The sequence below is a fragment of the Notechis scutatus genome, chromosome 4, assembly GCF_049901735.1.
Source record: "Notechis scutatus isolate UNSWTSFEM ecotype Mainland chromosome 4, rNotScu1.2, whole genome shotgun sequence".
In the NCBI taxonomy this organism is placed as follows: Eukaryota; Metazoa; Chordata; class Lepidosauria; order Squamata; family Elapidae; genus Notechis; species Notechis scutatus.
The window spans coordinates 124745210-124758008 of NC_142012.1; the positions used below are offsets into that span (position 1 = coordinate 124745210).

At 35.5% G+C, this 12799-nt stretch overlaps 2 protein-coding genes across 7 annotated transcripts in view; both read right to left on the bottom strand.

Annotated features, from left to right (window-relative positions):
• Positions 1-12799, bottom strand: part of DNMBP (dynamin binding protein) — a 224312-nt gene that overhangs the window by 86677 nt on the left and 124836 nt on the right. The gene's annotated exons all lie outside the window — the stretch shown is intronic.
• ENTPD1 (ectonucleoside triphosphate diphosphohydrolase 1) overlaps positions 7101-12799 on the bottom strand; it is a 62192-nt gene continuing 56493 nt past the window's right edge. For all 6 annotated transcript variants that reach the window (XM_087964773.1, XM_087964772.1, XM_026678673.2 and 3 more), the window contains 3 exons: positions 12614-12721; positions 11964-12101; positions 7101-10986 (listed from right to left, as the gene is read on the bottom strand). In XM_087964773.1, the coding sequence (XP_087820899.1) occupies positions 10780-10986; positions 11964-12101; positions 12614-12721 (453 nt within the window). In that variant the 3' untranslated portion in view covers positions 7101-10779. The remainder of the gene's footprint in view (positions 10987-11963; positions 12102-12613; positions 12722-12799) is intronic.

Genomic DNA, 12799 nt, shown 5'->3' on the forward strand with positions numbered 1-12799 from the left:
GACATCTTTCACTGGAGTTTTGGTTTCTGCCTAGACTCACTAGAAAGAAGCACATTTTCAGCCACACGCCAGAGCTCTTGCATACACAACTGTAACAAAGGAAGTATCTCTGAATATGTACAACATTCCTTTCTGTGGTCCTCCTGTATTCAGGTGTAGGTGTAGTCAGAACATATTCTCTGATCTTAGAACAGATCTGGCAGCTGTCTGGCAGCTGTCTTAAAAACTGCCATTGGAACTGAAAATACTTTTATATTATAAAGTCCCATAAAGTGTTTGTATCCCATGAAAGAATCAGTGCTTTAAAATAAATGGGTGTTTTGCATAGTAAATGTTATCTGGGACAAAGGGCACTGCAAATGGTGAGGCATGATATTGGCTCAGCTCTAAGTCCTTTGCTCAATTTTGCTCAGGATCTGAAACCCATAGTTTCTTTTTCAAATTACATTATAAACTAGCTCGATACCCATATTTTGCTCCGAAACTATGTGGTTGGGCTTAGTTTTTGGGGAGGAAAATAAGGGGAAAAAATTCTGCCTCTACCTACCAGCATCCATTGGTGTTCATCTGGCTAGCATCCTGTCAGTGTGTGAGAGAGTTGAGGGCTGTTTGGAAACTGAAACATTATTTACTGTGTGAGCAAGGAGACAGAAAGGAGCCTGGCCGTGGCTTAGCTCAACTGTTCTGTACTAAAGCTGCTTGGTACTGTGAACCTGAACCTGAAACTCCTCTCCTCTGCTTATTCTTTGAATTTGGAACAGATCTCTTTTTGGGTGGGGAGTGGGAGTAGAACTCTTTAGCATCAGAGCATGTTAATAATAATATACTAAATACTATTGCTCTGATGGTCACTTGAAAAATTCTTTCTTAGTGAGCACCTAGAAGCCAAGAGGAACATATATGCCAAATTTCAAGTTTGTAGGCTTTATGGTTCTGGAGATTTTGTGATGATACGTGAGTGGTATTTTGCTTTTATATAAATGGATATTGTACGCCTATTATATCTGGACTGAAAAATCTGGAATATTGTTTGATGGCAGCAAAGAGATATAGAAAGCTTAGATATGATAGTCTTAAATATTCACAAAAGGCCTGACAGTTACCTTGACAATCAGACTGGACACAAATGAAGGTTTTAAGTTGGCCATGTTTTAAGCCAGGTGCAGCATGCACTCTAACAGTCTTTGGTTTGCATTCAGTTTTAGCATCTGAAAATAATGTGCAATTTTTCTAGATGAAATAAATTATGGTAAGACCCTGATGTAAGAAGATGATGGCCATCCTGAATTGAAGGAAAAACTAAAAATTGTTTTAAACTCCTAATAAAATGTTCCTCCTCATTAAACATATTGCCAAAGCACATCCACTGATCTATTTGCTGTTATTTTAAACCATTTATGCATCTTATAACTTATTTTTTCCTGTGAAACATAACTAGCTTAATTTTCAGATTCCTGATCTTTATTGCAACATATAATTTTGTTACATTCATAGATAACCATTCATATTCTCAGCTACCAACATACCATTACATGCTCACAAAAGTGCTCTGCATTTCCAGTCAATGTAGGTCTAACCTGACTACAAGTCTTTCTAATATATTTGTTTTATTAGTGACATAATAACAATTCAGGATAATTCTCATGTTCATTCATTTTGCAACATCTCAAATTCAGCATCTATCAAACTACATAAACTGAAGATGTGTTCTCACATTGCCTAATAAATTGTGCTTCAAATATTTATTCTTCTTCAAGTTTATTTTATAGAAATGTCATTTATAGAAGCTTTATCAGCCCAATCAACATAGAGGGCATTATACAGCCTACTATTAAGAAGACCAGTCCCACTTTAGCCTGCAATATGTATTATGAGATATATAGAATAGAATAGAATTCTTTATTGGCCAAGTGTGATTGGACACACAAGGAATTTGTCTGGGTGCAAATGCTCTCAGTGTACATAAAAGAAAAGATACATTCGTCAAGAGTCAAGAATCATAAGGTACAACACTTAATAATAGTCATCAAGCGATCAAATCATACTAGGAAACAGTCAATAAAAATCGTTAGGATACAAGCAACAAAGTTACAGTCATACAGTCATAAGTGGGAGGAGATGGGTGAAAGGAAGGATGGGAGGATTAATAGTAATAGTAATGCAGACTTAGTAAATAGTTGGACAGTGTTGAGGGAATTATTTGTTTAGCAGAGTGATGACATTCGTGAAAAAACTTCTTGTGTCTAGTTGTTCTGGTGTGCAGGGCTCTATAATGTCATTTTGAGGGAAGGAGTTGAAACAGTTTATGTCCAGGATGTGAGGGGTCTAACTATTATATAGGATATGGATTACGGGAAGAGGTAAAGCTCAAATAATATATCTTCAGAAGGATAAGATGCAAATAGCAGATTAGCACTGAGTCAGGCTGAAAAGCAGGGTTTGCAGAAGTAATAAAGTACATGATTGGCTACTCTATGTCAATGACAATGTAATAAAATCCATGACATCCCTTCTCCCCTCTGTACAATTTCTACCCCAAAACAGATCTCCAATTTGATCTCAATAAGCCAGGCCATATATTATAATTGCATTTGTTCTGACCTGCTTAACAGAGATGGTCAACTGATGGAATTAAACCAGGCATTCATCAGATGGAACTACCCATCCCATAGATAAACCAGGATATTAAAAGTCAGACCATGAAAACAGAGTAACCGAATAGCAGTAGTTGTTACCTATAGCTCAGAGCTCAAATCATTCAAGCATATTATTTATAAGCTACAATCCTTACTGAATATCAACATTATACTTTCTTTATTAATAAAAGTTTTATTTAAGTTTTCACAAAACATACAAATACAAATGAAATAATTTTTTTTTGAGAACAGCATGGCCCCAGGTTATCACTTCTCCATACAGACATAAACTCAATACATATTTATCTTATACATCCTAATCCATACCTTACAACTATTTTCACAATTTTTCAATAGATTTTCCCTTTCTTTACTTCCTATAGCCTTATTTTAAATTATCTCATTCCTTTCTTAATTCAATTACATATCTTTTTCTAATTTTTAAAATCTTTCTAATCAATGTTTTTATACTTTCGTATGTCCTGTTTACAATTTTATATTATCTTTTCTCATGAAACAAATTTTCCCCTGTAATTACTAGACTGGAGTGTAACACCTTTGTATCTTTTTTTCAAATCTTATTTAAAAATTTAAGTTACATCCTTACAGTTATAACATTCATTTTCTAACCTCTATTTTATAACACATACCTATTTTCAATTGAATTCTGCTTGGTACATTCCCTTAAAATACACACTAAATTCTTAAAAGAAAAAAGTATATATGTATATATATATCTGTGTATATATGTATAACAATAGTAAATTGAATAATTATTCTATTCAAGTACAGCTCTGCCATTAATATTAATAACAATCTTTTACATTTCTATTTCTTTTAACATACATTACCTAGTAATATCAGTTGTCTTTCACTTTAATCATCTATATTTCATGTTTTATTTATTACTGTCTTTAAATTAAAAAAAACCAAACAGTAGTTATTAACAGTAGTCAGTAAAGTTATTATTATTATTCAAGTTCACCTTATCAACTGATAAAAATCTTCCATGTTTCTTTTCAGTTTTTTTAAATGTTCTTTTTAAATAATTGAGAGCCTTATTCTCTTTACAAACAAATATTCCACTACAATATTCCACAAACAAATATTCCATCAATATAATTTTTTTCTATCACTTTAATCATCTAACAATGCTATCCCATGCACCTTTGCAGAATCCTCTCCTTAAGTTAAATTTTAACCATTGTCTCTGTGTCTTTTAAATAGGTTTATACCTTTAATTCTTGTACGTTTTTCCTGTACCTCTATATCTTGTTTCTGTATTTTGTAGCTTCTTTTCCTTTCCCTCTTCCCTTTCTTCTCCCTCCCCTTTTTATTCCCTTTTCTATCTGATTCTTCCTTCTGTGATCCTCCCTTTTGCTTCTTCCTGATATTATGATTACTTTTCAAATTACTCTTTTTTTTGGTTGTTGCTTCAGTACTTAAGTTTTTAACTCCCTTTCCCCGCTTTCCCTTTTTTACCCCACTTAAAATTGCTTGGTCATTGAAGATGGTTCTTCGTTGTCCCGCCCTTCTTGTTCTGCCAGCATTTCTTGTTGTTTTTCATAGTTCAAGATCTCCATTTCTAAAAATTGAAATACGAAGCCAAAAGATCCTCTTCCGTCTTGTGCTTCTTCTTTTTGTTCTTTAAGTCTCATTTTTAACTCTTCAAGGAGAGATGCCATTTAAAAAAAATTTAAACAACCCCCAGTTGATTTTATTTTATTTCATTAGGATCCTCCATCCAAAGTTCCAGGAATCATCCAATAATCCAAAACTGTTTCTTGCTTATTTTCTCGCTTTCTCTTTCCAGGGGCTTTGTTCTCTTGTAACAAAGTTTCAGCTACAATGTATCTTTTGCAAGCCTTGTTAAAATTCCACTATCATTTTTTTTAAAGTTCCAGGTGGTCTCCTCCATTTTCCTGATTCCACCCTTTTTCCCTCTGCTGCTTTCTTTCTTCTGACCACCGCTGCAACTGCCTTTGGGAAAGGGAGTAATGGCCAGCCAAGGAGGAGAGATGCGGCTCTCCTCAACCCCGCTGACGGCTCCCCCTTCTTCACCACCTCTACAGGGTGGCTTCAGCCCCGAATCCGGGCGGCTCAGGGAGCTCCAGTGGCAAGCATGGATCAAAACTGTGGACGATCGCGATTTCAATCCATTGCCGAAGAAGCCCAAACCGGAAGTCAACATTATACTTTCTTAGGCACTTGATGGACCTGTACTTGCCTTACCATCAACCATTTAGCTTGAAGGAAATTCTCACAAATAACAAGCAACAACAAAACAGTGATGCTAACATTGGAACCACCCCCTAAAACAAACCCAATTACACCAACACAAACATCAACAATTTCACACAACAGTAGAGGTATCTTCATACGTTCTTCCTCTAATGTTATATATGCCATCATCTGCCAACAATTTTCTCTGAATTCTGTGTAGGACAAACATGTCAGAGTTTATGCAAAATGCTTAAGAGATATAAGTTTGATAACAGGCTCAAATAAGAACAATGTAATGTCAGAGTATAAAATTTCCATGAGACCCCAACACATACTTTGGAACAAAAAAACTCATATTTCAGTTTAGACTACTTCATATGATCTCAACACAAATGGGTTTTTAACATATCATACTGGTTAATTTATAAGGTAATTGCAATCTTTGTCACATGTATCCTGTATCTGCATAAAAACCCTGTTTTCCCTTCCCGACTCATTTCATTTTAAATCTTACATCAATTTAGCTATGCCATGCTTCTGATGAGGTCAACTATAGCTTATGACATTTTACATCTTTTAAAATATTATTAATCTGAAAAGCTGCTACCAGACCCCCTTCTGATTTTTCATCTCCCTCTTTCCATTTTCCTTTTGGAAGAAAGAAGCAATAATACTAAGACTTGGCAAACCCAGTCATCAAATCTCTAAATCACTTTTCAATCATTCACAAATTCTCGTAACAAGCAACAACAAAACAGTGATGCTAACATTGGAACCACCCTAAAACAAACCCAATTACACCAACACAAACATCAACAATTTCACACAACAGTAGAGGTATCTTCATACGTTCTTCCTCTAATGTTATATATGCCATCATCTGCCAACAATTTTCTCTGAATTCTGTGTAGGACAAACATGTCAGAGTTTATGCAAAATGCTTAAGAGATATAAGTTTGATAACAGGCTCAAATAAGAACAATGTAATGTCAGAGTATAAAATTTCCATGAGACCCCAACACATACTTTGGAACAAAAAAACTCATATTTCAGTTTAGACTACTTCATATGATCTCAACACAAATGGGTTTTTAACATATCGGAATAGCTGCGTTAATTTATAAGGTAATTGCAATCTTTGAAGCAGTGTCTTCCATGGATCCTGGAGCAGCAGAAAAGCCTCCTCTTTTCTCTTCCCCCCGACTCCCTTGCAAAATTTTCTCAATTTAACCGGCCCTGGTACAAAAAGGTTGGGGTCCACTATAGATTTACCTTTACATCTTTTAATAATATTAATAAAAAAAGTTCTGAGCTACCCTTCTATTTTGCTTCAAAGTTTTTATTTAGAAATTTTTTTTCCTGAAATTTCCTCTAAAAATGAAGACCCAGTGTTAAATCTCTAAATCACTGTTATACAATCATTCCAAAGAAGGCACCCATTTATATTATTTAATTTGTAAAACCATTGAAAGGAGTTGACCAAATCTTGAACCGAAACATCCATTTGTTCAGCTCTGGTTCATTCCTATTTTGACTCAGGTTTCTGCTCTGCCTAAGGGATAAAAGAAGATAGCTGAATCAGTGATGATGAACAAAAGGCAGAATAAATGAACAGTTAAGGTTTGAGTTGCATCTGGCAAGAATGTTAATCTCCTTTTCTGTATTTGATTTTTTATTGAATATATTTTTTCTAGAGTATTAAACTTGTGATTTTTATACCTGCAGTATGAAATATTGTTTTATTATCTCAATACTGTCTTACTGCATATGAGGGCTTAATTTATAAGAGAAATAATCTCTCCTAATTCATCCCTTAATTAAGCAGAACAATCTCCATAATTTTTGTGTTTCAGGGAAATGAGCAGGAATGTTCAGGGTAATGAGCAGGAATAAGACAGTCTCATTAAATTCAATTCAAGCTTCTGGGATGCATCAGTGAGATTGTAATCTGTAACCAGTGAAACTGCTGGAATCCCATGTTTGGGCATTTTTGGTATTACCTTCTGGGTCAAATTGTATAGGAGAATCCCTTCACCTACACAATTTGACCCATTTGGTAATGGCAGAACCTGGAGGTGGAGTGAAAAGGGGAGTCAGCCTAGAATCTCTACATAGCCACAAGAGAAGTAGTACCATTGACCCTTATCTAACTAAGTAGATGCTGTTAATTGAGAAAGTTGTTTCTCTTGCCATGCTGTTCTCTTCCTTCATTTGGGAAATAATGGACAAACACCAATGACATTAATCAAAGCATTTTTAATATGCCATATAAATACAGAGATGTACACGTGTATAAAGTGAATATTTGTTTCATTTGGAACAGGAAAGACAAGACAAGGTTTAAACTATTTTCAGGAAATATGTGACAGCTTCCCAGCATCACCTGTCCTGAATTATTCTTCCTCCAAGCCTGCAGCCAAGAGGGCTACCAGGCACAGATGTTTAATAATATACTATACATTCCTTGCTCTTAATTCCCTTCCCACCATATGCCTACAGTTGGGATTCTTGCAAATCAGCCTCTTAAAGAGTATGAATTCAGCAGCAACCCCAGTAACAGGATAAGGAACCTAATACATTGTGTAATTTGGACAGATTAAATCAAAAAAGAATAACAGACACTTATTAACTAGGATCAATATGAAGAGGTAGACAAGCTTTCCCCAATCATGGGGCCTTCCAGGAATGTAGGACTATCAGTGCCACCATCTTTTCTACAAGAGGACTGGATGTGCTAGCTGGGGATGATGGAGATTGTAGTCCAGCACATCTGAATAGTATCAGACTGGCAGAAATAAGGAGATTGTTACTTGTTTTTATGACTATCTCACTCCAACCAGTAAGGCAGAAAAATACTGAATGTCAACTAATTTTTCCCCCTATTAAAATTTCAAAATAGCTGGAAGTAGGTAAAACATTTATTTATTTTTATTCATTTAGTCTATATTTTAACTAAGGAAGGCTTTGAATGTGCAAAGATGAATGAGTTTAAATGCAACTCATTTAGAAAACCAACTCACTAACATGAATACATTTGGTGACTAGTAAAAAAGCTTTTAAAAAATTAGTGCAAAATGAATGCTTGTTTTGAGTAATTGGCATGTGAATATGTGGCATTATGTGCTTATTCTCACTAAGGCAAGATTCCCAACAATTCTGACACATAAAAGTGGTCAATACTTACCGGGCATAAATATGAGTCTGGCATGAGTATGTTTCATACTTGATTCAGAATTCTCATTCAAGTTCTATTGAAGCATACTATTACTTCTATTCATCGGATTTTAAATACTATCTTCTTTCATTTCTTTGCAAACTCTTTTAAAGGGTAATCCATGTCATTACTTGTCAAAAGCATACTTGTTTGAAATAAAATTCCTGAGGTGGGAACCATATTGTTGAAAAACATTTTGTGTTAAATAAGGGCCATTAAAATTCATGCCAATTTTAGAGTTATACATTGTATGAAGACAAAGCGTGCCATGTTATGACTTAGTACAATGTGTCATCTCAGACACTGTAGTTTATAAAATATGGTTTATAACTAAGAAATGAAAAAAGCTACTATAGTTTAAGAAAAGCATGCCCTAAATAGACCAATGCTTAACATATTTAAATCACTTTTTCATTATGTTAAAGAATGTTTCTATATTCTATTTTTATATTTCTATAATTATGGATTAAATAAAAGCAGATTCCTTAAATTAACCAAACAGCATGAAAATTATCTTTATCTATCCTAGTTCCTAGTTCCTTCAATGCCAGTATCAGATGTCTGCCAGATCAACTGTCAGCCTCTGGATCTGTGATTATCTCCCCATATTTTCCACCATGTGATTCTACCATTTAAACTCTCAGGTTTGATCTAATATGCAACACAAGATAACTCTAATCTTCTGAAAAGTGGATAGCTGGTGGGTGAAAAATCTGCTTGACCACACGTATGCATTTATTTAATTATCCCACCTTTATTATTTTTACAAATAGCCCAAGGTGGCAAACATATCGCACACATCTTCCTCCTCCTATTTTCCCCACAGCAACAATCCTGTGAGGTGGGTTGTGCTGAGAGAGAGTTACTGGCCCAAAGTCACCAAGCTGGCTTTCATGGCTAAGGTGGGACTTGAACTCATGGTCTTCCACTTTCTAGCCTGGTATCTTAACCACTATGCCAAACTGGCTTTTACTTTTTTTTCCTACTGTATCAACTCTGTTTGCATGAATCTTCCCTAACTAAAGCCATGATTATTGGTGGATGACAGCTTATTTCACTGGTCTGGTTCTCCAGAAGAGTTGAGATTGGCAGGAACATTGCTATCCTGAGCAAATAGCAAGAGTGGCACAGATGTACAGGCAGGTTGTCTGCTGATTAAAGATCTTTTCAAATGTTGCTGGATCAGTAATGTTACCAGAGGATAACTTAGGTTTGCTAATCAGTAGACAGACTAGATTAACAGACTGGCTCATTTGTTATAGGAATGCTGGAAATGCTTTGAGGTAGTCCTCGACTTACGACCACAATTGAGTACAAAATTTATATTGCTAAGTGAGGCATTTGTTAAGTGAGTTTTGCCCCATTTTACAAAGTTTCTTGCCACAGTTGTTAAGTGAATCATTGCAGTTGTTAAGTTACAAACACAGTTGTTAAGTGAATCTGGTTTCCCCATTGACTTTGCTTGTCAAGAAGGTTGCAAAAGTTGATCGCACGAACCAGGAACACGGCAACCATCATAAATATGAACCGGTTGCCAAGTGTCTGAATTCTGATCATGTGATTATGAGGATGCTATATTGGTCATAAGTGTGAAAAATGGTCATAACTCACTTTTTAATGCCGTTGTAAGTTTGAATAGTCACTAAATGAACTGTTGCAAATCAAGGACTACCTGTATTCTTAATTTATGTTAAAACCTCAGTGCAAATCAAACCATATTTAGTTTTTTCCTAGGAACATTCTTTTGGTGCTTGTAAGAAGGAATTATTTTTCCACAGGTTTTACCCTTAAGAACTTCTGCATTGCAAGCATATGAATTCAGTTGCAAAAGGTTTGGTTCCCTCTTCCCCGTATAGGTTTTGAATAATAATAATAATACCAATGGATTTTGATAATATAAAGTGTGAAATCAAACCTCAGTGCCCAAGAACTATATAACTTACATAAGGCAGCTGACAGTGAATCCAAACACTTCACAAACAGTTCATCAGTGCAAGGCCTGTTACTCAGGTACCAACTGTTACACATCAGGAATAATTTACTGCTCTTTTTTCTGGTCAAGCTGCAAATTCATAAGCTGCATTTTATTCTTTAGCTTTTAGTAGAGAGAACTCTTCCCTTCTTCTCCCAGCAGTTGATAAGTTATTGTCAAAGGTTTGCACTTTCAACCTCTTTCACAGATGAATTATTACAAATACTACTACAATGAAATAATACAAATACTATCACAATTCTGATAAAGGACTACTTCAAAACTCTAATTGGGTAGTAGATGGTATTTCTGAATGCTTGTGTTTTTTTCCCCAGTAGGATGAAAGAAAACACATGATCTGAGAGCAGCTGCAGCTATTGGTATAAGTTAGTCCTTGCAGTGTTCAGGCCATCTGACTGGATGTCCCTATGCTATATTTCCAGGACCAAAGCAATGTATGAAGTGGCATACCTGAGAGAAGTGGGGTTTTGTTTTAATACAACATGCAAGAATTTATCAACCTTCAATTAGGGTAGGATGAAAAGTGAAACTTCAATCTGAGGGAGATGAAGAAAATGGTATCATGCTGTTGTTTTGGCATCTGTTGGTGCCGGAGCAAATGGTCCAGAAAGCTCTCATATAAACTAGGTATTTCAGCAGAGCAGAGTAGGAAAGTACAACCCCTGTTCTTGACCACAATGTTTCCATTGATGTGTCAAATGTCCTTCTGCATCTTAAATTATTTCCTTTCTCAGGCACTTTGGTTTATGATATATAATCCAGCCTACTAAGAGCAGAGTCATTACTAGAGCAGAGCAGATGACAATGAAGCTGATAAAACCTGTGTGAGACAAGAGGTGTGTGTAGGGCTGTTCTGCAGGGATCATGTTGGTAAGGTTTAGCATATAGCCCAGTGTCCATCCTGCGTCACTGTTTTCAATCTGAAATGAAGGAGACAAGAAGAATCACTCAATGAAATATCAAACAACTCCAAGAAAAGTGGTTCAAACACTTCATGGTTTAAATTGATTTATTTATTATTTATATTCCACCTTTATTATTTGTATAAACAACTCAAAGCATGAACATATCTAGTACTCCTTCCTCCTCCTATTTTTCCCAGAACAACAGCCCTGTAAGGTGAGTTAGGCTATGAGTAATCGGCCTAAGGTCACCCAGTCAGCTTTCATGCCTAAAATGGGACTGGAACTCACAGTCTCCTGCTTTTGAGCCTGGAGCCTTAACCACTAGAACAAACTGGCTCACATGCAACTTTCTCCAACAATTCAGTGGCTAGGTTTGCATAATAAGTTTAACCAAGTCAATCAAAGGTTTAGCAACTGAATTCACACTATTTTGCTAAAATCATTGGTTTTAAGCTTGGTTACTTTTTATGAAATTACATAAGGGCCAAGGTGGCCCTTTTAGTTAGCTTATGATTCTATAAATTATGAACAACCAGAAAATTTTCAGAAAATTCAACAACCAAGATAAGCATGTTGTGTGAATCCATTCAAAGAGTTATCCCTGGCCTTCAAAGTTCTTAATACTTTGTGCTCATGATATTGCACTTAACCTCCTTCCATATTGATCTACCTGCTTCATAAAATACTAGAAACCGTCCTCTGTATCACACCTGAGTGAGACATGGTAAGGGATAAGGCTTTTCAATTGCTGTACCAACAATGTAGATTACCTTGTCCTATGAAATGTAAATAGTCTTATCTCTGGATGTCTTTTGCAGATTTATGAATACATTTTTATTGTAGCTTGCACTTGTCTTTGGTTCCTTCCATATATTCTTAGTGTAAAAGATTTTTAACCAAATGATTAATTTTAGACTGTAAAGTTTTTGGGAGCTTCTAAAATAAATCTCCACCACCACTCCTTAATTTCCACCACTGAATGTTAAAGATACCTTCTCTAGGAAGTGGATATTCTGCCATTTTTCCTTAGTGAAGTTATATCTCTGACCGAGCAGGGAGATAATATATGTACTTGAGAAACAGTACTCGCTCAAGTATTTCTCTTTTATCTCAGGAAATTCGACTTTCACCTAGACAGAGAAAAAAGAAACAAGTTTATTTCTTTGACTTTCCTCCTCTTTTATAAAGACTGAGGCACTTTGTCTTCCACATAAATATTAATCCTTGGAGCTATCACAATTCATCTGTCTGTTTTCAAATGAACAACCTTTTCACATGCCATGAGGACTCTACGTTTGTAGGATAAATGGATTTTAGAGATTTCCCTTCCCTTGCTTTGATTTCTGAGTTGGAAAATCAAGCGGAACTAATCTCACACAATTAGCACTAATTGGAGGCCACTCGCTCAGAGATGGCATTCAGTAGGTTCTGACCAGTTCTGGAGAACCGGTAGCAGAAATTTTGAGTAGTTTGGAAAACTGGAAAATACCACCTCTGACTGGAGATTTTACAGTATCCTTCCCCTGTCACGCCCACCAAGCCACGTCTACAGAACCGGTAGTAAAAATATTTGAATCCCACCTCTGCACTCGCAGTATGAGTCAAGATCCATGATCTTTTTGTTTGAAAAAAAATGACATACCTCATTCCAGGATTTGGAGCAAAAGTTCTTCACTGTTTCTATCACTTGGTCCATAGGTTTTTCGGTCACATTTAGAAAATTCATTACATAGTAGAAAGCAGAAAATGCCTAAAGATCAAGTAATATGAAATTATTCAGGAAAGAAAAAAAATATTTTTTTCATAGTTGCATCTTTGTAAGCCACTC